The sequence below is a fragment of the Zalophus californianus genome, chromosome 15, assembly GCF_009762305.2.
Source record: "Zalophus californianus isolate mZalCal1 chromosome 15, mZalCal1.pri.v2, whole genome shotgun sequence".
NCBI lineage: Eukaryota > Metazoa > Chordata > Mammalia > Carnivora > Otariidae > Zalophus > Zalophus californianus.
In genome coordinates this window covers 50,860,239-50,887,294 of record NC_045609.1, presented here as the reverse complement: position 1 = coordinate 50,887,294, position 27,056 = coordinate 50,860,239, and the positions used below count along the sequence as shown (strand labels likewise).

Here is a 27,056-nt window from a genome sequence, read left to right as displayed (position 1 = left end):
GGAAAGTTATTGACTGTTATCAAGAATTCTTTGCAAATGGTTAGATTTTTTAAAAAGATTTTATTATTTATTTGAGAGAGAGAGAGAGAAAGCATGAGCAGCGGGGAGGGACAGAGTGCAGAGAGAGAAGCAGACTCCCCACTGAACAGGGAGCCTGATCCCAGGACCTTGAGATCATAGACCTGAGCTGAGATCAAGAGTTGGATGCTTAGCCAACTGAGATACCCAGACACCCCAGAAATAATATCACATTTATAGAAAAGTTGTAAGAATAGTACAAAAACTTTTTTAAAGATTTCATTTATTTGAGAGAGAGTGAGAGAGAAAGCACAAATGGGGGGAGGGGCAGAGAGAGAGGGAGAAGCAGACTCCCCACTGAGTAGGTAGCCAACACAGGGCTTGATCTCAGGACCCCACGATCATTACCTGAACCCAAAGCACATGCTTAACCAACTGAGTCACTCAGGCACCCTTGCAAATGGTTAGATTTTTTTAAAGCAAGGAGGATGACGTGAAAATGAGCCTATATCCTAATTTGTACTATTAAGGAGTAATCTTAGAGGAACATCATGATATAGAGTCTCTCTTGTTCCAAAAAGGTTTTTCTGAAACCAGAATGAGATGCAGAATGCAATTATACTTTAGTGGTTGGATGCCAAAATGAAATAAATTGGAGGCTGATTAGTAAAATGAAGAATCACCTGATGGTAACATGTTTCCTTTGCATGTAGTTTTAGGTATACTATTAACTCAGTAAAGGACTTTTTTCTTATATTTGTGCCATATCAGGGCAGTTAATTATTTATAAGAATGTGCAGGCTAATATCCTAGGGGAAGTGCAGGCTGCTCCAAAGTCCCCATGAAACTACGTTAGCCTTCTCTAACCTGTGCGTTTCTTCTGAATACATAGAAATCTATTAACTGACCTGTTTTGAAAGAAACACGAGTGCTTTTTGGGCAGTATACCCTTGTGTTAGCCTGTGGGCTTCCTCCCCCTTTCTTCTGTCATGATCACTCACACGAATGGGTGTTCAAGCTTTACCATTGTTTGTATGGCTTGTTGACAGCAGTGCCCAATAGCCGTTTGGAAATCTGGAGGGTGGATGGGCAAGGGCACTGTCCAAAATCTGCCAGGGTCTCTCATCTCCACCTGTATGTCCATGTAGCATTGCCAGGTGAGTCCCTTCACTCCTCTGGGCTTCAGCTTCATCCTCATGAACGGGAGGAAACAGCGCCCATCTCTGAGGCTTGTGAGGCTCAAGTGGGCCTGCTCATGAGGAATTATGAATCATGGTACCATCTACTGATGCTTTCAAAGCTACTTCTCCCCACCCTGGAACCCTGTGAGAATGTTCCCGGTTCTGTGGTTTTACCCAGGTCGACTTTAACTTACAACAGACTTCTGTTCATGGTGCCGTCAGCCCAGCGCTGCTTGGGTGTGTTACTCACCTCGCTAATTTGGATTCTTGCAATTGAATTTTTTTGAGAGATCCACACAAATTGGTTCTTAACTCATAAAATGTGGGAATGCCAAAGAGCAGTTACTCAACTAAAACAAATGAAAATGGAATCATCTGGAGACACAAGAGGCAAAGGAAAAGTTGATGATGCTTAAGATTTTTGTAACGAGATGGAACATTTCATTTTGCTGGGGGCTTGTTAACGTACATCACGTCCTCTACTGAACAATCATCTAATTTTCACTGTGTTGTTTCAGTAAGTGATACGGTTCTTTCTAGTCCTTGAGACACTATACGAAGGAAATGTCTGTGCTCATATTTTCATCACAGGAGTAGGCCTGAACTATCTAAGAAAACTACATACAAAATGGGATACAATTTTGAAAATGATTCCTAACAATTATACCAGCTGTATACCTTTTTGCATCATCTCTGCAACTGTATACCTTTTTTTGCGTATCCTTCTATTCTTTGCGATAGTTGCAAATATACAACTTCTACATAAGTTTTACCTAGCTTCTCCTCACAATGTGCACACAGTTTTAGAGACTTCTTTTCACCTTAACATGACATCATAGATGTTTTCCCATATTACAATATTATCTTCTTGTTTATGGTTTTAAAAGATTGAATACTGTTCCATTTGTTCATGTGTCATAACTCTCGAAACACTTCCCAGTTGAGCACTTAAGTTGTCTCTGTTTTATATATTATTCATAACGCAACTATTATTTTCCACCCCTAGTGTCCATCTTCTCTTAAATTGTTTTCTTAGGATAACTTCCCAGCAATGAGATTACTATTCAAAGAGTTTGAAAAACTTTCTAATTCTTGATCTATAACAGTACATTTCACTGCCTATTTCAGCATTCTTTTTTTTTTTTAAGATTTTATTTATTTGACACACAGGGAAAGAGCACAAGCAGGGGGAGTGGCAGAGGCAGAGGGAGAAGCAGGCTCCCCACTGAGCAGGGATCCCCGTGGGGGACTCAGTCCCAGGACCCTGAGATCATGACCTGAGCCGAAGGCAGACGCTTAACCAACTGAGCCACCCAGGCGCCCCTGTTTCAGCATTCCTGAACAGCACTGGGCAGCACTGACTGAGGATGGTCCGGATACTGGACATTTATATGTTGGTGGATTTACAGTCTTCAGTTGGAAAACAGCTTAACCTTGGGGTTATTTTAAAGGAAAAACTATGAAGAGGCTAGAACTAAACCAAGGCAGAGGTTTCTGAGCTTTGGCTGTTTTACTTGTACAATTGATTCTACCATTTCGTGACACTTGGCACCTATTTATGTCTAAGCAGTGAGTTATGTGTGTGTGTGTGTGTGTGCGCGCGCGCGCACGCGTGCGTGCACATGCATGCAGATGTGGGTAGAACTTTGAAGGCTGGTCACGTTGAAATTGTGAGAGGGAGCGCAAGACGTAAAGCATCCCATGAATGTGCCTCACATCTGGCCGTTCAGGAAACTCTGACTTACGGTAATGTGGTATCAGCAAAAGTAGAGAAGCTATTGCTTGCAGGGGCCCGTCAGGTGCTGTGTGTGAGTGAGAGCACGGGGTAGGACAGAACAGGAGGTCAGGGACAGGGTGAAGTGGGGAGGACAGGCCTTATCCAGGAATGTGCGTCTCCTTCACTCCCTCTGATAGCTGCCACAAAGGAATGCCTGACTGGGATCTCTAGCACTTACAATTTCTCAGGACAATTGGGAGATTTAAAGTTTTAGGTGTCTTAGTCCATTTAGGCTACTATAACGAAACTACTCTCGACTGAATGGTTTGGATAGCAAACCTTTATTTCTCATAGTTCTGGAGGTTGGGAAGTTCAAGATCAAGGTGCTGGCAGAATTGTATTGGGTGAGAGCCCATCTCCTTTCTCCTAGACAGCCATCTTTATGATGTGTCCTCATGTGGCAGAATAGGTAAAGGAGCTCTCGGGGCCTCTCTTATGAGGCAATGAATCCCATTCACTATCTTTGCTCTGTATTTGCTCTCTGAACTCACAGGCTGCCAGTTTGTTCTGGTGGCCTTAAAGATTGCAAGATTCGACTGTGAGCCTTTTCTTTAAAAAAAAATTGTATTCATGGGGCTCAGTCGGTTGGGCATCTGTCTTTGGCTCAGGTCATGATCTCCAGGTCCTGGGATCAAGCCCCGCATCGGGTTCCCTGCTCGGCAGAGAGCCTGCTTCTCCCTCTCCCTCTGCTTCTCCCCCTGCTTGTGCTGTCTCTCAAATGAATAAATAAAATCCTTAAAAATATTTAAAAATTTTTGTATTCATTTGGTTTGCCCATAATTTACCAAGTGGTACATAGGCTGTGTTCCAAATAATGCATGCTTTGTCATATTTGAAATGATGTTTCATTGAATTAATATTGCCTTGGATTTCGTCTGGTGATCATAATCAAATTATACCAACAACTGAGTAATTTGCTCCATCCAGTGGAAAAAGGATCTGTCAAACTCTTATTTTTGTCTCTCAAACAATTCATCCCTAACTATAATTCAGATGCCTGTTTGACATGCTAAAGAATACTTTAAGAAGCACCTTATATCACAGTTCCTGTGGGGCCAGAATCCAGGATGGCTTAACAGGGTGCTCGGCTCAGCATGTCACAGGCTACGGTCAAAATGTCGGCCAAGCTGTGTTCTCAACTGGAGGCTTACCAGGAAAAAATCTGCTTCCAAGCTCACTTGGGATGTTGTGGAAGAATTTGTTTCCTTTTTGTTGTAGGACTGAGAACTTCCGCTTTTTGCTATCTCCTGGAGGCTGTCCTTGGCTCCCACAAGCTGCCCACAGCCCCTTCCATGTGGCCCCCTCCATAGGCAGTGTGCAATATGGCAGCTTGTTCTTCAAGGCCACCAGGAGAGTGAGAGCAAGTTTTCTAGCAAGACTGAGTCTTACATAACATGATATAATAATCATGAGATTCACGTCCTATCACCTGTGCCCTACTCTGGTTAGTAGCAAGTTGCAGGTCCCACTCACACTCAAGGGGAGGGATTATATACAGTCAAGAACAACAGGAGGCACGGGTGGCTCAGCTGGTTGAGCGTCTGCCTTCAGCTCAGGTCATGATCTCGGGGTCCTGGGATCGAGCCCCACATCGGGCTCCTTGCTCAGCGGGGAGTCTGCTTCTCCTTCTCCCTCTGCCCCACCTCCTCCCACTTGTGCATGCTCTCTCTCTCTCTCTGTCAAATAAATAAATAAATAAATCTTTAAAAAACAAAGAACAACAGGATGCGGGATAGGAGTGCCTTAGAGTCTGCCCACTGTAAGATTTCCCGGTGCCCTGAAATACCACCTGGCCCCTAGTAGGCACTCAGTAAGTGTTGGTAGTTGAATGAATTAATGTTGCAGATATTACTTCTTTGAACCATGTATTGCTAATTTTTTTTGCAAGTCTATGGTTTATCATTTGGCTTTATTTATTACATCTTGTGATATGTAGAAATGTTAAATTTTAATTTAGACAAATCAACCAAAATTTCCTCTGCGTTTGTTATATTACATCTGGGTTTGTACATTTACGTCTCAGGGAGTCCTTCTTTTATCTAGATATCAGATAAATATTTGCCTATATTTTCACCTAGATTTTTAATGATTTTTTTTTTTTTTTGCATTTAACACTGACCTATCTAGAAGGTTAAGAACTAGAGGGAGAGTTGTAACATGATATAGTGAGTAATCCTTTTATCTCCACCAATCTCTGCTACCTTATTTAGTTATATTGAATTATTATGGACTTGCTGCTGGGCTCTCTATTCTGGTTCATTTATTTGTCATTCTCTTCTTGCCTTAATTACACACTTAAAAAATAATAGCATTGAAGAAAAAATTTTATAAAAATAAAAATTATAGCATTGCTAGTCAGAAATGCCAAGGAAGTTACTATCAGACTCATTTGGTGTTATAAGTAGGACATGGTCTAAACTGTGGTAACAGAGAGACTCCAAAACATGGAGGCTCAAATAAAACAGAAGCTTTTTGGTATTTTGTGTCATGGTGTAGAGGTCTGTGAAGTCCAGAGCTGGAGAGGCAGCCCTTCTCCACCGTCATGTGGGGACCCAGGCTCCTTCTACCCTGTAGCTCTGCCAGCCCCCAGGGAGCCATCCTGGTCGCTGTGGGTGAAGCTTTCTCACCCCTACAACCATGCTCGTCTATGGGAAAGGGGGTGGTGGAAGTCCTAGGAAAGTGCCTTTGCCTTTGAGCTCATGAACTAGAAATGGTGCATCGCTTTTTCCTCCATCCCTTTTATTTAGACTAACTCTACCACAAGAGAAGCCACATCTACCTTCAAGAGAAGCTAGGAAATATGGTGTCAAACTGGGTGGACATGGATTTGGCTAAATTTGGGGAGGATCTCTTAATAAAAAGAGGAAGAATGGGTACCAAGAACAACTAATGGTCTTTGCCTCAGTCCAGCATTCATAGTTACAAATAATCATATTTAACAGGAAAGTAATGATCATTTTTGTCAAGTGAAAAATCAACCTTTGGGTATGAAAATAAAATATAAATATATCCTAATTTTTGGTTTTAGATGGCCAATAACCTATGTGCCAGGTAACATTCCATGCCAATCTTGAATGCCAAGAGGAAGTCACTGGACAGCAAACCTCTTCCAGGATCAGAACTGGGCTATTGGAGTAACCCGAGAAAGAAGAAAAAATAACTGAAGCCATGGGAAAAGGAACTAGAGTTCAGTCTACCTCTCCTCCCGATGGAGGCTGGGGCTGGATGATCGTGGCTGGCTGTTTCCTTGTTACCATCTGCACCCGGGCAGTCACCAGGTAGGTGGGATTCTCTTCTTCATTGATTGAGATGATCTGGCTTGTCTTTTCTTCTAAGTCTGCTTCATTCTATTTCTGAACCTGTCATTGTGAAAATATCTGTGTGTGTGCGTGGTGTGCGTGTGTGTGTGTGTGTGTGTGTGTGTGTGTGTTTCCTTTGTTTGGATGTCTCTTTCTTTGCCAGGAATGGGATTTTCTGACACTTGCAAGTCCTGGATAGTGGTGTCTTTTGTAGTATCTGGCACAGAAACCTGGAGCATTAGGGCATCTTTAGACTAAATGTTATGGCTGTTTCAGCCATTTGTTTTCATAAACAGCTCATCCCAGAAAAGAAAAATACATAAGGTCCAAACAATCCATGAAAACCTCTTGACTCACCAGATACTGAGCCGTTGGAAGCTTCAAACCTAGAATTTAAATTCTTCTGCTTCATTTTACACTTGGCCGTGGTGCTGGAGGCTAAGTTCTAGATTGAAGGAAAGTAACAGTAGAAGTACATGCTTCTCTCATTCTCACTTGTTCATTTCTCCTCTCTTTCTTTTATCCAAGGGTGTAGTGTTGAATATGCTTAAGTTACACCTGTATATGTTGGGACTCATTCATCTCATCTTTATATTTGGAATAAGTGCGTGCTTGAGATCTGCCTGTGCTGGCTCTTTCTTGTGCATGTGCTTTCATTCAAGTAGAACTCCTTGTTGCTCTTTTCTGACAATGCACCTTCAGCAGTGAAACAAAGTAATTTGCCCTAAAAGTTTTATTTGATGACATCCTTAATAAAAGCATCGGTGTTTCCCCCCATAACAATATATAATGCAGGAAAGAAGTAGGATATTTGTTTTTACTACAATAAAGGTTGGTTGATTATGTATCATTTAAAAAATTATAGATTCATTTAAAATGATGTGATTGGTATTGAGTCTGAATTTTCTTCCATCTATATCATGGATCTTGTGTTCTGAGTGTGAGGAGTCTGAGAGTTAAAAAGGAATCTCTTGGTTTTTACATGTGGAAGCTTCCATCATTTCCATGATGGGAAAGTTCTGGAAGTGAGTTCAGCGCTTTATAAGGAGGGCTCAGGTCGATATCTTTCGGGTAGTGGAGTCTTCATGACGCCATTTAGGCAGAAGAGGCTTATTTACCCCCGTGTCATAGATTAGGACCTTGGTGTTCAGAAAGGTTAAGTGACTTACCTATAGTTTTGGTCTGCTGGGACAGAACTGGACTGGATTTCTAGTCTTTTTTTTTTTAACTTCTTATCTTGTGTATTTGCCATTGTATGTGCACACATAATCCATCGACTCCTTCCAGCACAAACCAGGTGTTTTCCTATCCTTCGATTTCTCATACGCACATCATACTTCTGCCTGATCTTCCATATGTGTGTGTATATCCACACCCATGTCCTTTCTTGGTGCCTTTGCATTTCGAGAAGTGACTTTGCTTCAATATTCACCCTCGTTCTGCTCCAAGATGTAGGCACTTTGAGGAAGCTCCATGGTCAGTTCCTTGCCCCCTCAAACACTCTGCACCTTCTCCTCTCGAACAGCACAGTCTTACCAGACATAGGTTTTTTCAAATTGCCTTGATGATGGCATCTTTGTCTTAAGGTAAGCTACTTCCTAATCTCCATAGGGTTGTCACATCCAGTAATGAGAAGTCATGGTGCCGGGGGGCAGTTGCTTCTAAATTCTTCTTACAGAGGCTCTCTACTCTCCCTGTCCTGTTGCTAACTAGTCATGAGAGTGGTCACTCTCAATTCATGTACAGACAACTACACATTAAGGCTGGGAGATATGTGGATTCTTTGAGTGTTGTCCTCTGGAACTATGGAAATAACTTGGGGTAGGTGTCTGTAGAAAACTGAGGACTTACAGCAAAGACACTAATTTATTGATGTTCTTTAATGCTCATTTAGCATCTTGTGCAGCTTGTCTTGTTTGGCAGGACACTGAATCTCAGTTTTTTCTCAGTCACAGTGGATTTGCCAGTGGAACCCGTGACTATCACCAAGGGCTGAAAGTCTTGCATTTTTTTTTTAGGTTGTACCCTTAAGTTTTCAACTTCAATTTAATAGAAATCAGGCTCACTAATATATAACTATACATTCGCTGAGGACAAGGCTCTATCTAGGCGCTTTCAAAAACACAAAGATGTTGGAACACCATCCCATAGACTCAGGCACAAATAACTGAAATACAAATCAAAATGTGCTAAATATACTTCAGGTAAAAACAGAGTGTAAAATAACACTGGTGAGAGAGGGGTTCACTCTGATGGGCAGTTCAGGGCAGGCTTTCTAGAGAAGTTGTCCCTGGAGTGAAGTCTTGAAGAATGGGTAGCATTTGGGCAGGAAGAAATGACAAGAGAAAGAGGTTTCCAGCTGCATCAGGTCCATGCACTTCATCTGCTACTCACTTTGTGATCACAGTGGGCAGCCCCTGTTCCTGACCTGCTACAGGTTTAGCTGGAAACCAGGAGAGGGTTGTGGCTGGTGGTGAAGACCTATTAAAAGACGTTAATGGGAGAGGCTGAGAGGGGCATAGCTCAGCAGAATTAAGCTGGGAGGAGAAAAGTGTGAAGACACAGCCAGCATTGGAACTCAATGTCATGAACACGCAGCAGCCAAGAGGACTGGCGATCGGGCCAAGGAAAGCAACCGCAAGGGTGATTTGTCAATGCAGAGGATCAGTGCCTGTTATGCAATTAAGTCTTTTTTGTTTCCTATTTAAACTGTATACTTAAAAATTAAACCATACGGGGGCGGGGAGGGAGGAACCTAGGTCGCTCAGCTGATTAAGCATCTGCCTTTGGCGCAGGTCATGATCTCGGGGTCCAGGGAATAAGGCTCTGAGCTCAGCGGGGAGTCTCCTTGTCCCTCTCCCTCCCCCTCTGCTCATCCCCTGGCTCTCTTTCTCTCTCTCCCTCTTTCTAAAATCAATGAATAAACCTTTTTTCTTAAAGATTTTATTCATTCATTTGACAGAGACAAAGCGAGAGAAGGAACACAAGCAGGGGGAGTGGGAGAGGGAGAAGCAGGCTTCCCGCTGCGCAGGGAGCCCACAGCGGGGCTCGATCCCAGGACCCCGGGATCGTGACCTGAGCCGAAGGCAGATGCTTAACGACTGAGCCACCCAGGTGCTCTAAAGCTTAAAAAAAAATTAAACTATACATCCAGATGGTAAAAATTTGAATACAGAGATGCATAAAATAGTCTTTTTCTCCTCACTTCCTGAATGCCAGTTTCACTGCCCAAAGTTAACCTTGTTAATAGTTTCTTCAGACCTGCCCCCCCAAAAGTTTTAAGGACTTATATCCATATATAAAGCATATTCTTTTCATATTATACATACTGTTTTGAACTATGTTTTGCTTAATAATATCTCTTGGAAATTTTCCTTATCAGCACACATGAGGTAGTGAGTTCTACCTCACTGAAAAATAACTGCTTAAAATTCCATCACAAGGATGTGAGCATAATTTATTTAACACATTTTTATTGAAGGACTTTTGTATCATTCCCTGGTTTTTGCTTTACGAACAATGCTACCGTCATGACCCAGGCTACTTTAAAATGATATTTCAGCTCTTGCCTTATAACTGATGATGCCGCCTTACATGTGAAATTTACATAGAGCTTAAATTGTCCAGGCTATTAAAGCTGTCCTTCTTATTTCTTTTCTCTCTCTGTTCGTTAATGTGTGTTGATTACTTATTTTTTTCTTCAAGATATCTTATTAGCAAACACATTCTCTATTTTAAGAATCATGTTTCAAAAAAAAAAGAATCATGTTTCATTGTGAAATTATATGACATTCTATTTGTAAACTGACAGCTTGAGTTGGAGTTGACTTGAAAAGCAATAGTTGATTTAAATGTTCAAAGAAAGCCTCCAGCTATAAGACCTATTATTTGCAATAGATTTCTACAGTCCTGTGGGATTGGGGAACTCTTTTAACAACAGCTGAATTCCTGTTAGTAATAGCTAATATTAGCTGAGTCCTTGCTCTGTGCTGGTTAATATTGTTCCAAGCACTCTTCATTCATTAAATCATTTAGTCCTTGGAAAAACACAGAGAGGTCGAATAATGTGCCAAAGTCACATGGTTTTCCTGAAGCCAACATTGCACTGTATGTTAACTAACTAAAATTTAAATAAAAATCAGAAGAAAACTGTACAAATAATACACATTGGCTTTAATAAGAAAAATTAAAGAGCTGCAAAAACAAAAAATAAAACAAGTCACATGGTGAGTGAGTAGTAATTCTTTTAACTATTAGGCTACACTGTCCAGTGGATCACTTCCTGCATTGATGTAGTGGACAACTTCATCCATCAGAGGAAAGTCTTGACCAAATACCAGATGTTGTCAGCATCCAGCTCTTCAGAAGCCAAAGAAGAATTTTATAGCAGAGTGGCAAGGTGGAGACAGTAGGCATGTTGGCCCCTTGAGAGAAAGTGTCTTTGAGAATGTTATTTCATACCAGATGACACTTGGGTGATATTTTGTGGGGGTTTTTTAAGATTTTATTTATTTATTTGAGAGAGAGAGTGATGGAGAGAGAAAGCACAAGCTGGGGAAGGGGCGGAGGGCGAGGGAGGAGCAAACTCCCCACTGAACAGAGAGTGGGACTCCATCCCAGGACCCTGAGATCATGACCTGAGCTGAAGACAGACACTTAACCAACTGAGCCATCCAGGCGCCCCAATATTTTTTTCCTCATTCTTAGGAATAGAGCCTATCAACCCCTGAAGGATGTTAGGAGTTGTTTGCTACTGCAGCCTGATTTAATGCATGGCTGATCCAGTTATGTTTATCAAACTGCTTATTTCATAGATGGGGAAGCATTATCAAAATTCTCAGTTACTCAGTGTGAGGATCAGAGATCAGGACCCAGCTTTCCTGACATGTCAGATGCACAAATTTTCCAAAGGACAATAAAAATTATTTCTGGAATGAAAAGCCCATGTGCTCCCAGTAACATTTGTTTTCTTTAAGGCCGCACCTATGTTTAGAAGCCATAAATCACGAACCTTTACCATTTGAAAAGTACTTTCCCTTTTGAGAACAAATAAGAAGTTACACAGTATTCTTCCCGTATTTTATGAAAGTCACGGTGCATCAGAAACATGTTTGTGGTCACTAAATTTTACCTCTGGCAAACCAGCTGACATGTTTAGATAAGAATCTCAGGTGTTATTTTTGAATTTTACTTACCTAACATTTGACTGATAGGACTAGTCAAGTCAGTTAAGAAAACCCTCAAGCAGAAAACAAAACAGCAATAAAACAAGATAACAAAAAAACCACAAGAGACAAACAGAGTCACACAAATATTAAATCCCTCAGAATGATTTAGTGATGAGAAGAGACTCTGATTTACAATCCCAAAGTGTCATCATCATCTGGGACCCTTTCTTCTTAGGCTGCTTCTTCTCCAGCTTCTGCATTTCCCTCCTACTAATTCGTCATATGAACTCAGATTCTTCACATCTCTACTCTACCTTTTCTACCTGCACCTTCCTGGGTAGCCACCATCCAGTCTTCCTCCTCTCTTTCCCTCTTTTATGTCCCTGAAGTTGCTACTCAACCTTTTTTACTTCCTCAGCTTCCAGTCACTTCTTTACCAGTGCTAATCCTTCCTTCCTTCTTTCTTTCCTTCCTTCAATACCTCGAAACTTGAACAATATTTAATGAGTGCCCAGTACATGAAAGGGGGTGTACTGGGTATTTGGGATTAAGTGCAAGACAAGACAGACATGGCCTTTGCTGTCACAGAGCAGCAGTCTAGTGGAGAATGCAAACACATGCAAAGGGGACTGCTATATGCCTGTCATGTGGTAAGTGCCTCGCATGTCGTGTAAACATTTAAAAGAGGCATCAAACCCAGACTCAGGTAGTCAGGGAAGCCTTCCTGGAGGAGTTGACTGTTATCTTGAGACTAAAAGAATGAGGGAGGCTGAGAGAGCATCCTAGAAAAGAAGACAAATTTTGATGCTCAGAGGTGTGAAAGGGTACGGGTGGTGTGTTGAGAGTCATGGAAAGCATTCAATCTGACTGAGGTGAGTAATGCATAGTGGTGGGGGGCCGGGGGAGACACTAAGAAGGGCCAGCTCATGCAGGATCTCAGAAGTCGTGTTAAAAAGCTTGAAGCATCAGAATATATTTCGTGTTCCAGTAACTCTGACCATTGAGTGTAAAATGTACCCAAGGCAGCCATGTGGGTACAGGGAGAATAGTTGGGAGGGTTTGGGCTGCAGTCCAGGAGAGAGGTATTGGCATGAATTATGAATGATAAGGGGAATGCAGAGATGTGGAGGCATTTGAGAGATATGTATAAAGTAGAATAAGTAAAACTTGACCATAGAGTAGATTCTCAGCCAGGCTGGTTTTGGTTTCCAAGGGACATTTGTCAATGTTTGGAGGCATTTGGGGTAGAGGCCAGGGATGCCACTAAACACTATATGATGCACAGGACAATGACTAAAATGTCAACAGTACTTGCACTGAGATGCCTGGGCTAAGGATGACTTAACAATTTTGATAATGAGGCTATATCCAAGAGGCACCTGAGTGGCTCAGTCAGTTGAGTTTCCAACTCTTGATTTTGGCTCAGATCATGATCTCAGGGTGTGGGATCGAGCCCTGCATTGGGCTCTACACTCAGCAGAGTCTGCTTGGGTTTCTGTCTCCTTCCCTCTGCCTATCCCTCCTGCCCCCCCTCACGCACACGCTCTCTCTCTCTCGCTCGCCCTCTAGGTAAATAAATAAAATCTTTTTTAAAAAATGAGGCTATATCCAAGAAGTTATTATTCTCTTTAATTGAAGTCCTTATGGTTAGGAGAAAATAATAGACTTTTTAGTGCTGGTCAGGCAATCTTTAAGATGTTAAGAAACATGGGGAGTCTGGGTGGCTGTCAGGTAAGTATCTGACTCTTGATTTTGGCTCAGGTCATGATCTCAGGGTCATGAAAATGAGCCCCACATAGGGCTCCATGCTCAGTGGGGAGTCTGCTTGAGATTCTCTCCCTCCACCCCACCCCCTCAGATGCCCTCTCTCTCTCAGATAAATACATCTTTTACAAAAAAGATTTTACGAAACATCACAGAGTTTTTTGTTGCTGTTGCACTGAATTAAACCTAGATTGAGGCTGTTGCAGTTAATTCATGCTTTTAAAAAAGCTCTGCAATATTTTAATTAAATTGAAATGCAAATAATCAGCCCAGTAATTTATGTCACTATTCCCCATATCATTGCCCATGACTGTGTTGCAGTGCTCCAAACTCTGATATAATGATTCATCTAGCATCAGATCCACTGCAGCATGTTGTCTGGCTTCTTAAATCAGTGGATGCAGAAGGGCTTCTTTTTATACCCCATGACAGATATCACCTACGGTACTCAGGGCGGGAAATGAGAACAGGGCTGTGGTGAACACAGAGGTGCGCCTCTCAGACAGCCTCAGCAGCAGCGTGTCCATCAGCAGACCACCTGCGGCTGTCAGTCCCCGCGGGCTCCCCCTCACCCATGGGAGGGCCACCTCTCCCGAGAGTACGCCTTTCCAGGGACACCCACATACCGGGTTGGATCGAGGGAGATGCACAGAGCCTCCGGGATTGGGGAGGATTTGTCGGTCCTGCATCACAACTTAGCCTCTCCCTCTGCCTCATCCGGCTTCCATCCGCTCCTTCCACAAGTGTGGGCTACTCTGTACTCTGTGCATCAGACTCCAGTCCAGTGTTTGCTAGGACTTAGTACTTAGTACCCCATACTGCCCCCTTTCCCTTTCCCATCCCCAGGACCCGCAACATAACTGCAGGGCCCAGTGCAAAATGAAAATGCAGATCCCTTTGTTCAAAAGGTAAGAAAATAGTGCTGTTAAAAGTGCTGAAGTAGAGGGGCGCCTAGGTGGCTCAGTCGTTAATGATCTGCCTTCAGCTCAGGTCATGATCCCAGGGTCCTGGGATTGAGCCCCGCATCGAGCCCCGCATCGAGCCCCGCATCGGGCTCCCAGCTCAGCAGGAAACGTGCTTCTGCCTCTCCCACTCCCCCTGCTTGTGTTCCTGTTCTCGTTGTGTGTCTCTATCAAATAAATAAATAAAATCTTTAAAAAAAAAAAGTGCTGGGTGCCTGGGTGGCTCAGTTGGTTAAGCGACTGCCTTCGGCTCAGGTCATGATCCCGGAGTCCTGGGATCAAGTCCCATGTCGGGCTCCCTGCTCAGCGGGGAGTCTGCTTCTCCCTCTGACTCTACCCCCTCTTGGGCTCTCTCCCTCACTCTCTCTCTTTCGCAAATAAATAAATAAAATCTTTAAAAAAAAGGAAAACATTTTAAAAAATAAAAATTAAAATTAAAAAAAAGTGCTGAAGTAGAAAGTTTTTCCTTTCTTCATTGGTCTCCCTCAATTTTTCATGGAGTTCTTAATTTGCTATTCAAAGTTGTTCTTAGGAAAGAAAAATGGAAATATTAATTCGCTAGCATGAATTTACCATTCAGCTTTATATCCTGCCATACTATTTTTGAACGCAAATGTGAGTATTTAACTCCTGTGTGGAATCACTGGAGCTCGTGCCTGCATATGTAGTTCATTTTCACCAGAATAGGGGGAACCCTGCACAAAAAACTCTACTGATTTTATTTCACTTCTTGATGCATGTACTTTCTCCTCCCCCCAATTTTTATTTAAATTCTAGTTAGTTAATATGCAGTGCAATGTTGGTTTCAGGAGTAAAACTCAGTGATTCATCACTTACATACAACACCCCGTGCTCATCACAAGTGCCCTCCTTTTTGGGGGGGGGAAGAAGCAATTTTATTTTAATTTCATGCTTGAAATTCACGTATGTACATTAAGTACTATGTAAACTTGAATTTAGGATAGCATTATTTGACTTGAGCAATATCAATACCTCATCTAAGTTTACTTGGAGAAATACAACTTGGCCATTCTGCTTTAAAATGTCAAAAAGCTGCCAAATTAGAATGGGGCACTTAGAAATTTTAAATTGACTCGCCCGTACACATTTGTAATTTACTGTTGGGTTAGCTGTTATACTTAGGTAAAACATGGTATCAACAAGGTATTTTCTTAGAGCACCATTGCCTTCTTTCTGTATTTGAAGCAAGTTTTGGTTTGAAAAAAGCATGGCCTCTCTACCCCCACACTGACTCAGTGACAGATGTAACTTTCCCTATGCTCACTCTGAGTCTCACCAAACTCCCACACATTGTGAGTCTACCAGAGTTTGTGTCTCTAATAGTACATGTGTCGATGGAAAGGCAAAGAATCGCAAACACACATTGTGTATCTCTTCTGGTCGTGTGCATGCCCCATCGTTCCTTTGGACTTTGCTTATAAACACAAATTCAAAGATAAAATTGTTAGGAATTTTAAGACCACGACAGCTGAAATTCTATACTTCTAAGTACCAGATTCTGTGCAAATGCAGAGGATGCACACTGGTAAAGCTGGACCTGCCTGACACAGTTGTCCTGGTTATACCTGATTCTCTTCCTTCTTCTTTTTCTCCATCACCCACCTTCATATCCAGCAGCAACTGGAGAGGGGAGGAAGAGTGAAGTAACAGGTTACCGTGGGCGGCTGAAGCATGATGAGTTAGACTGTGGTCCTCCCTAAAGAGACTGATGACCTCCTATCTCATCCCCATCAAGGCCTGATTCACCCTTGCTGTCACCGAGTACTGAAACCTCCTGCCCTGAGTTAGGAAACTTGCTGATCTGTATGACATTCATTTCAAGTTGTATAGTGGTACAGACTCTCACTCCTGAATTGCTTATGTCTTTTTTCCCTAAGAAATGAACAATTTTTCCACATAAAGTTTCTCTGTCTCTGTATGTCTGTCTCTCTCTCTAGAGTGATCATTTCTAATCTCACCATTCACATATAATGACAGAGTACTTTTGGTTTATATGCTTTGGCCTTTTTCTATTTATATGAACTATGTTTTTTTAATCAAAATAAGCCTTATTATATAAACTACTTTGTAACTTACTTTTTTACTTAACATTGTATTATGAATTTATTCTCAAATCAATACATATCAAATCATCCTTTCTAACACTTAAAATATTTCATTTTATTGATAAGTCAAATTTATTTAGCCAGTCCCTTATTGATGGGCAAATAGGTTCGTTAGGATATTTGGCTATTACAAATAGTTCTCCAGCATACATCCTTTTATGTGTGTCTATTATTGCTATTATTATCATCATTTGATTATTACCTTTTGTTAAAACCTAGAACTGAAATTGCTGGGTGATGTATAACTCTTAATTGTCAAATTTTAACTTGTATAACAACCTCTTAGAAGTTACAGCTGTTAGGAAAATATTAAGATAAATGAGAACCCATGTTTTTGACCTGCCATCATTTCCATAAAACCTTTCCTACAGCAGTGATCCTCATATCCACTTGGCTTCAGAAGCCCTTCCAGTGCATGAACATTGGTTTTATCCTTTAGATGGCCCAACAGCTTCTGACTTCCCACTTACTATGGTCTGACAATGTACCACTGAAAACCAGTTAAAGTCGATGGAGATTCAAACAGCTGACCCAGAATTTGAAGCTGTGGTTTAGATCCATGTTCATTCATTTTTTTTTTTTTTTTGTATAAAATGCTTGCATTGTATTTTTCAGATGTATTTCAATTTTTTTTGTGGAGTTCCAGACATACTTCACTCAGGATTATGCACAAACGGCTTGGATCCATTCCATTGTAGATTGTGTGACCATGCTCTGTGGTGAGTATCACTTACCAGGGATAGACTCGTTACTCTTGAACTGTACATGACAATGACCTTCCACTGCTTCTGCTCACCAATTTTTTTTCTGAGTAGGAAGGCTTTGCTAAAAATTGGCTAAGACTATTGCTTCTCGGCCTTTTGGCTAAGATCAAGTATAAAAATTGGCTAAGACTATATAAAAAGAAAAGACCGATCCTACTTTTAGCCAAACCCAACCAGACATGCTCTTGGAATTAATGGTCTTGGCTGATGGCAGATGGAACAGGTAGTTAATACTCCCAAAAAGACACATACTGTTTGGTTCTCCCATAATGAGCTAGGGTGTTGGGCATCACAGGACTCCTCCTGATTTGGGAAGCAGTTAACCCTACAGTATGTGCTTGCCTTCCCTGTTCTAAATGCTATGGTCCCCTCATTCTCCAGTCATGTAAACAGTCATTGGATAGCACTGTGAGCCATTTCTATGCAGTCTCCTTAAACGAGTGCCAACAATATGTGCATCACATCTCAAGGCTTGTTTTCATTCTGTTCACTTCCCAAACATTCAAAATTTGGCTCATGGATTTCATTTTTCATGCATAAACCTTCATTCTTTGGAAAGTATGAGGGGAGGTAGGATGGTGCAGTCCTGAGAGAAGCGCACTCACCATGGCTATAATTTCATTCAAGAAACCCCAAGGGTACAAATAGGGTGTATAGAGTAGTCTCAAAACTCATGGACTCTCTCAATCCCCCTATATAGTAGAGGAAAACTAACCTTGAGATTTTTCTTTTTGGAACATTTTAAACCAGTTATTATATTAATATCTTAGAGAGTTTCTGAGATTGGGATCAAGTTGAAATGATCTATTTGCAGTCTAGGCCCATTTAATCATTTCATTTAGATGAGTCCTTAGTATTAAAAAAAAACACTGTTATCTCTTCAGGCCATGTCTTGGTGGCAAAAGGGAAATACTATATTATTCAATAACTCATAAATAAATCAACTGATTCATATTTATTTTTTAGAAAAAATGTACATACTCAGGAATCCGTTGAATTGCGCTGAAATGTATTTCCTTTGTTGGGAGGAGTTTGAGAGCAAGTCTGGGACTAAAAGCAGGTTTCATGAGAAGGCTAAGTTGACTCTGGCTACTGATAACACTGGAAGGTCTTAAGGGATCAAAAAATAATATCTTTGTGTTTTCTAGTCTTTTTCTTTTTTAATCAGTTAGACAGTCACTTTGTTTTCAGGGTCACATTATTAGTCACAGCCTTTGTATGAACATGCCAAGTGGGTGAGCCATGTTTATCCTTTTCAGGGGACACAGGTGACTCATTTCCCTCACTGTTATCTTTTGGAGAATATTTATAATCCCCAGAAGAGGAATAAATGCCCTTCGGTGACCAACATGATCACAGTGACTGTGTGATAAAGCAGGGTCATGTTAGATGTAGCATTTTTAAATTCAAGGACTTGAGGCCATGTGAGGAGTCAGGCCTGTTGTATCCAATTATCCTGTACCCACTTGCTCACCCGGCAACATTAGTTGAGTTCAGGAGATAGACAAAAGCCTGCAGAGTCATATAGAGGACACTTACTGGGGGCCCTTTGCCCTCTGATAAACAGAGAAGTAAACATTTTTCATTGAGTTTGGCCTAAATTTTGTTACTTTCCGATAGAATTATATATATTCTCAGGAGGTTCGCTCCTTCCTGTTTTCCAGAGGTTATATATACAGCCAGCCACTGTGTTAACTAGACAGGAGACATCAGGCTGATGACTGGTTCTATCACGTACATTTGAGTCAGGTCCCAGTTTCAACCTGATCAATACAAAATTATACTCCACAGATACCCAGAGAACTTGCTCTTCTGATCTTGTTACTAGGAGTACTGGTATCAGCATGTTCCATAGAAAGAATTCACATACTTTCCCCACCCACCCCCCCTGCCATCAGTCTGGGAGGCCCAAGGAGACAGAGTAAGAGGGTGAAATAACCCTGCGCTTGGTGTCAGGTACCCCAAGCGGTACTTCTTGGCGATCTTGAACATGTCATATTCCCCTGAACTTCAATTTCTCCTCAGTCTGTCCCAGCTTTACTTAATATTCTATAAGCCTGGCAGTCGGCACAGTTCTGACACATCGTTAAACCATAAGCGGAGTGAGGCCAACCAAAATATCACCATGGACGTGAAGCATTTGTTTTGATTTCTCATCCCCAGGGTTTCCTAAAGCCTGAAACCAGTGCCAGATGATGAAATTTGTCTGTGGTCTCTTTCCCTGGCCTTCCCTGCATAACGCTGCTGGCCACACAGGGTCGCCCACTTTCCTTCCCCACCAGCTGTCATAATTATTGCTAACGGTACATGATCAATACCATATAAAACATACAAGGCACATCCCCCCAATGGAGGTGATCCTCCCAAGGCAAGCGATAAGTAATTTAAATAAGGAGCTGATTCACTGTTTAAAAAGCACCCCAGAGCCCTGGGATTATGACTGTAATAGAATGGAGAAGTGGAAGGGGCAGCGAAATGCAAGTCAGCAGACTCTATCCTAATTCCAGCTTTGCTACCTGTTCTCTGTGTGACCGCAGGCAAGTCATTTCCTTTCTCCTTAGTTTCCAAATCCGTAGAGTGAGCAGGACGGGCTTGATGCTGTAAATCAAGCTTCCTTCTCAGCTCTGTCAGTGCAACAGCACAGTTTTTTTCACAGTGCCCTCAAGGTGCTTCTATTGAACCTATTTATTATTGCTTTTGAAGCTCCGCTTGGGAGTGTTGTCAGTAACCACTTATCCTGTCAAGTGGGAATCATGCTGGGTGGCTTGCTTGCATCTACTGGTCTCATCCTGGGCTCATTTGCCACCAGTCTGAAGCATCTCTACCTCACTCTGGGAGTTCTTACAGGTAAGGGCACTTTGTACCCCTTGTCTCACCCCACCCCATTCAGGTTTTGTCAAGCACATCAACAGAATCATAATCCATAAAATATTCACCTCATTAGATGCATCATTTAGCTGACCTAGCTTATGCCTACCTACCTAGCAGTTAAAAGAGCTGGAAATACAATTGGTTATACTGCTGTAATAAAAACGTATCACCGCTTGAATTCGGCCACAGGATAGTAGTAACTGCTAGCTTTCCCTCTGGCAGCTGCGTATGGCTGAGATTCTGTACTCAGAAGCAATGAGATATTAGCCAAGGCAACATACATTTTCAGCCGTGATCATTCTCCCAACATCTTTGCCAATACATAAAAATACTATCTGTGGTCAACCTGAGTTGCCCCTGCTTTATAGTAATGATCACTGTCCAATAAATGGGGGTTTATAATTTTAAAAAGACAGCCCCTTATTGTGAATATTCTTATGTTGTACATTCTCTCTCAACGTTATGGAAGTATACTTTAGAGAATTATAATGAACCCTGTGGGAAGAGAAGTAATCTATGTGCATTCCATAAATCACACCCTAAGGGGACTTCTTAGCATCAAGGTGGGATCGGTTGGTAGCAATGGAGTGGTAATTTGCCCCATCACTCAGAGGGATGTGGAGTAGTGCTAACCTGCAGTCTGGGCACCATGCCATAGGGGTAGCATGATCTGGTCAATAAAGAACATAATCTCGTAGTGATTTTATGAATCTTACTCTGCTAGCAAAGAAAAGGTATCTGTCCCATGTAACCCAAAGGGTCCAAATGCTAGGGTGTCCAGTCATCCCAGTTTACCAAGGAGTGCCCTGGTCTTAGCACTGAAAGTCTCTCATCTGGGAAGCTTATCAGTCCAGGCAAATCAGGATCATTGGTCACCCTGCAGTACAGATGGAAACAGGAGCTGACGGTGGTTCTGTTTTTCCCTTTAGATGCCATGAATCCCAGGTTTTACACCCTTTAGATTTTCTTGACTTAAACAGAAGCTGAAAATCTTTAAGAGGCTTTCTGCTGACTTTAAGGCATATTTTCAGGTTAGTTTGTGTGTATGCTATGTTCATATATAAAGTTGGCACGAAGTTTCCCAATTATGTGAAATTACCCTGGAACTTTAATGGGGCCATATGTGCTATTTAAACCCAAATTCCAGAGTGGTCCAGATGATCAGAGTTGCGTTTTCGTAGGCAGTGAAGAGTTGAGGTAATTCTCTGGATAATTTAAGATAAAAAGAGGTGCTGGTGGGGAGAGTAAGTTTCTTAGGTCAGCAGTATCCTGATATTCTAGCTAATTCAAATTCAGTTTGTGTAATAATTTTTAAGTTCTTCATTTCATTTTAAGAAGTCCTATTTTTTAAGGGTTTCTTCCCAAGAAGAAAGTCATATATATATGCTATATTTTCCCAACTGTGGATGACTGGTTGGGGGAGACTCATCTTCAGCTTGGGGTAGAAAATAGTTTTAAAAGGGTTTGACAGATGGCCAGATTCTCCTTCATCCAAATAACTGAGATGTTTTCTTTCACCGGCTGTTCACAGAGCACCAGCACTCATAGCCTTCTCTCTATCCTCCAGGTCTTGGGTTTGCACTGTGTTACTCTCCAGCGATTGCAATGGTCGGCAAGTATTTCAGCAGACGGAAAGCCCTGGCTTATGGGATCGCCATGTCCGGAAGCGGCATTGGCACCTTCATTCTGGCTCCTGTGGTTCAGCTCCTTATTGAACAGTTTTCCTGGCGGGGAGCCTTACTCATCCTTGGGGGCTTCGTTCTGAATCTCTGTGTTTGCGGTGCCTTGATGCGGCCTATTACTCTGAAAGAGGACCAGACAACTCCAGAGCAGAACCACATCAGTAGAACTGAGAAACAAGACTTTAAGCGAGTGTCTCCCTGTTCCACTTTGACTAAAAAATGGGTGCACACCTGCCTCTGTTGCTCTTTGCAGCAGGAATACAGCTTTTTACTGATGTCAGACTTTGTGGTATTAGCCATCTCTGTTCTCTTTATGGCTTATGGCTGCAGTCCCCTCTTTGTGTACTTGGTACCTTACGCTCTGAGTGTCGGAGTGAGCCACCAGCAAGCTGCTTTCCTTATGTCCATACTTGGGGTGATTGACATTATTGGCAATATCACATTTGGATGGCTAACTGACAGAAGGTAAAATCCATTGAGATCCCAGCTGGTTCCCTCACCAGGGGGCTCTGAGCTTTGAGTCCCCCTCATCCCCTTAACCCTGTAGAAAACCTACTTTGGAGTGATGTTAACAAGCTTTCAGTATCTGAAAGCAACTCCCTTGCTGGTTCTTCTAGTCAGAGGTTGGCAAACTTTTTCTGTAAAAGGGATAGATAGTTAACATTTTTGGCTCTGTGGGTCATGTGATCACCGTCATTCAACTCTGCTGTTGTGGCACAAACCAGCTGTAGACAATATGCAGACCAATGCGAGTGCTTATGTGCAGGTAGGACTTTATTTATGGATACTGAAATTTTAATTTCTCATATAACTTTTACATATCAAAATAATCTGGTTCTTTTGATTTTTTTTCCAACCACTCAAAAATAGAAAACCATTCTTAGTTCATAAGTAGTGCAAAAAACAGGTGGTGGGCTGGATTTGGCCAGAGTTTGCCGACCTCTGTTCTAGATGGTTTAGGATGGTGGGTAGGTCTAAGTTGCAGAAACCTGTGGTAACTACAAGTTCTGGGGACAGACTTAATTCCACCCCAAGTCAAGTCAGTGCTCAGGCTGGGTGTTGTGGTTTTAGTTATTTTTTAATGACCGCAGAGACTGGCTGGCAATGGAGAGAGGAGCAGAATTCAGTCCAGGCAGGAAGATCAGGGGCAGTAATAGTACATTATCTGTAGGCACATATTTGTGTTTGACAAAACAAATAGCAAATACTTTCATTATAATTTTAGGCTTAGAAATTACAGTTATCAGAAATCTACCAAATAGTTTCTTCAGCTAATGCTTATTGTTAGGATTGAAGAGAGCAAGGTACTCATCTTCTCCTAAATGGACTCTTCACACTTGAGCTATGACCCGGGAGAGCAATCATCCTGTGGCTTCTTCATATTATGTCTTTGGGAATTAATCAGGGTTCCACTGCCATTCTCCAGTGCTATGAATATTTAAAATTAATTCCAAAAATGCAATGGTTAAGGAAAAGAGCGGAGAGCAGGGGTATCTTTCTTGACAATCAACTCAACAAGAAGTAGCCCAGTGTAGGTTTGATAGAGGCATATCTAGTCAGAGATATACAAGACCTAAGTACTTGTGCTGACTCTGCCTCTTATTATCCCTGTGACCTAGGGGAAATCACTAACCCTCAGATCCTTAAGGGTCTTCATCTGCAAAACAGGCCAGTGCCCTATTTTTCTATTAACCTCTTAGCATTTTGTGAGACTCAAAGGAGACGGTAGGTTGAAAACTGTTTGTAAAGCATAAACTGCTGGTGCTGATATTATACTGAGTCTTTGAAATAATGATGGTATCAGTGCCATTTGCTATCAATGATGAGTTTGGAGCTATAGAGGGAAAGTGGAATGGAAGTACCACCAGGGAGGGCTCAAAATAAGACTTAGTCCTAGTATAAGACCTTCATAATCTCTGGCAAATCATTTTAATGTCTTCATATTCTAGCTTCTCCCTTATATACCTTGGGGTTTTGAGCATATATGATGTACCAGATACCAGTGGATGACCTATCTGAAAGCATCCAATAGACTGCTAGAAAATTAGTTAGTCTCCTGATACTGTACATGTTATTTTATAACTATCCTTAGGGTAACCCTACAAGATAGGTAACATTCCCATTTTATAAAGAAATTGAGATTAGAGGTAAGCAGTTAGTAGGTGATAGAGCTAGATTCAAACTTCCATCTTTCTAACTTCAGAGCGTATATTATTTTCTGCCACACCGTGTTTCCTGGGAAGATGAATTCTTGTGTTTTCATATACCAGAAGAAAGATAGGCAGACAACATAAATAATGCACCATGGGAAGCCTCTATGAGTAATGGTAATGCTTATTGCTTATTGCGGCCATGGTTCTAAAGCTCTTTGATAGAACCCGCGCATACTGCACTCATTCTTGATCTTCAAATCCACAGGTGCCTGAAGAATTACCGGTATGTCTGCTACCTCTTTGCCGTGGGACTAGATGGGCTCTGCTATCTCTGCCTCCCAATGCTTCGAAGTCTTCCCCTGCTCGTGCCTTTCTCTTGTACCTTTGGCTACTTCGATGGTGCCTATGTGACTCTGATCCCCGTAGTGACTGCAGAAATAGTGGGGACCACTTCTTTGTCTTCAGCGCTCGGTGTGGTATACTTCCTTCATGCAGTGCCATACCTGGTGAGCCCACCCATCGCAGGTAGGTTTCCAGAGAGATCCCCCAATCATTGCTTCTGTTTTTCATACTGATGTGAAAACAGTGAACTCACACATAGACAATGAGGATTGGAAGTTAAGTTGGGAAGAGTGAAAGAGAAAGGGATTCAAGAGCCATCAAAAAATCATGGTCTTACTTATATCCTGGTTTTATCATTTTCTTCCAGCCAATGGGGACCTTAGCCTGCTTGGCAAGAAAAAATCCGAAATTAGGGTCCTGATTCCATTCCACACTAATGATGGGAGCAATGGAATGGAGCAGCTGTTCAAAACTTATAAATAAGTCAGGCACACGCAGAGGGAAGTCTAGAGGAAGTACAGGATTCCACTTGGGGATAGTAGGTAGGGAGGCTGAAATGGTAAGCGAATGTGTCATAGTCAGTGTCTTGAGGGCCAGGCAAAGAAGGCAAACGGGCCCTATATTCTTCAGAGACTATGGATAGTATTATAGTTTTTGTGCAAAGGGGTAATATGGCAAAGAGTATATCTTAGAAAATGGAACCTAGCAATTGATCTGGTACTTTAGGGGAGAAGCATTTAGGATTCCATTCTAATAGTTCAGGAGCAAACTGATAAAGTCCTGAACTAGGGCCGCTTCAGCAAAATGGAAATGAGCTCTGGGGGCAAAGAGGAAGTTTTGGAAAAAATATCAACTGAATTTAGCATGTGGGGGTGAAGGAGGGGAAAATGCAAAGATAACCTAGAAAATAATGGCATGGTTGGAAGAAATATGGAAATTGGAAAAAGTACCTTTGCCAGAAAAAATAATGAATTAAAAGTTTAGAAATGTTCAGATATCTGAAATACCTAATAAAATGTCCAACAGAGCTGTTTAAGGATGAAATCTAAGCTTTAGAGTGAGGCCAGATTTGGATTTAAAGATTTGGGGATCATCAGATAAAGCATCTAGAATGTTTGGTAAACTGTCAAACGCTATAGAAATTGAAAGCGTGATTAAACAAGTAATTTGACAACCATTTATTGTTTGTGTGCATCAACATTACTTTTGGTGCTACTATAGCAGCAAACAGGTCAGAGTCCCTCCCTCCTTCTTAGAGTATGTGGTCTAGACCAGTGTCTCTCAAAATGGAGGTCCTGGGACCCCCCTGCATCAAAACCCCCTGGGGCCCTTGTTACAAAATGCAGATTCCTTGATCTTCCCTTGTCGATCTGAATCTTTCCAGGAATGTACATTCTGAACCAGCCTTCTTGTGATGCTCATGCACACTAAAAATGGAGAATAATTGGTTCTTTTTTTGTTTAAGATTTCATTTATTTGTTTGAGAGAGAGTGCGCGAGCCCAAGAGCAGGGTGAAGGGCAGAGGGAGAAGCAGACTCCCCACTGAGCAGGGAACCCGATGCAGGGCTTGATCCTACGACTCCTGGATCATGACCTGAGCCAAAGGCAGCCCCTTAACTGACTGAGCCACCCAGGTGCCCTGAGAATAATTGGTTCTGATTATTACCTGCCTAAACTAAAACCAAGAGAGTGAAGGTCCCTGAAGATAGGAAAAAAAGAAATGAGCCAAACATTTGCTTAGAGGAAAGGAAGGGAATTTTTGAAGAAGGCAGGATTTCTTCTTTAGCTGATGTTGTAAATAAACAGTTTAGAATTCTAGTGATTGCTAAAGCAGCAAACTAGGGGAAACTGTGGTTGCTTTGTGGTTGTGGATAAAAAATCCTGGTCAGTTTAAATTCGGTAATATAGGACTACATGTTTAGTGCTTCATTTTGGGAAACTGCCCCCAAAACGTCCCCACATTCTTCCTCAATAGCCAATTTTTGTGTTTACCAACCTTTAGGAGCAGTGTAATTCTCTAATTCTGTTAAAAAGTCATAGTGCATCAATGAAATTGGGATTCCTGGATCTTTTTTCAAGCCATGGCCTTACTTTGGCAAATCAGACATTGTACCTGTTGCCAGGCATTGGAGGATTAGGGTGTGAGGTTCTTACTGTAATACTTCTCTTATTTAATTACCTTTAAAATGACAACTCTCTATTCAGTCTCTTCTGTTTGGTGCTACAGAAATGCATAAGTAAGTCACACAATAGTTAAAATATTTCAGAATAGTTTGGATTGCAGGAAACTTTGTGGGGCTTATAACAATTTCTCCATACCATTTTTGACTAACGAATTGAAGTGGATGAAAGGAAAAAATCATATACTTTTCCATGGATTTAAGTTTAGAGGAATTTTTTAAAGGATTTATTTTATTTATTTGAGAGAGAGAGAGAGAGAAAGTAGGGGGAGGGGGAGGGGGACAGAATCTTCAAGCAGACTCCTCACTGAGTGCAGAGCCTGATGTGGGGCTTGATCTCATGACCCTGAGATTGTGACCTAAGCCGAAACCAAGAGTCGGATGTTCAACCAACTGAGCCACCCAGGCACCCCAATTTAGAGGAGTTTTTAAAAAACTTTTTAATCCCAACATAATTGCCTACCAAGGTCTAATTTGACCCCGTTGATTTTCTGATCATTGTGGCCTATGTTTTGCATATCATATGCCCTGGTTCTCCTCAAAATTTAGAGCTGGAATAGCTATTGAGATTAATTTGTTGCAAGGAGAAATAAAGAGGGGAAAGGCCATGATTGCAAAATGATACCTAGTGAAGTTTTACATCGGCAACTTCTACAATGGCCCGAGGTTCTGATTTTCAAACTGCAGCAGGTGCAGAGACTGTTTCCAGCTGAAAATTTGAATTCTGCTTTATCCAGAAGCATGTTATATTACTCCAGATAGACAGTAC

General features: G+C 41.7%; 1 protein-coding gene across 12 annotated transcripts in view; it reads left to right on the top strand.

Moving 5' to 3' along the window:
* SLC16A12 (solute carrier family 16 member 12) overlaps positions 1-27,056 on the top strand; it is a 74,756-nt gene that overhangs the window by 44,620 nt on the left and 3,080 nt on the right. For 11 of the 12 annotated variants that reach the window (XM_027596687.1, XM_027596686.1, XM_027596685.1 and 8 more), the window contains 5 exons: positions 6,005-6,254; positions 16,911-17,014; positions 19,763-19,906; positions 21,498-22,077; positions 24,031-24,290. In XM_027596687.1, coding sequence (XP_027452488.1) covers positions 6,145-6,254; positions 16,911-17,014; positions 19,763-19,906; positions 21,498-22,077; positions 24,031-24,290 — 1,198 coding nt within the window. In that variant the 5' untranslated portion in view covers positions 6,005-6,144. The remainder of the gene's footprint in view (positions 1-6,004; positions 6,255-16,910; positions 17,015-19,762; positions 19,907-21,497; positions 22,078-24,030; positions 24,291-27,056) is intronic. The other variant, XM_027596690.2, reaches the window with a different exon arrangement.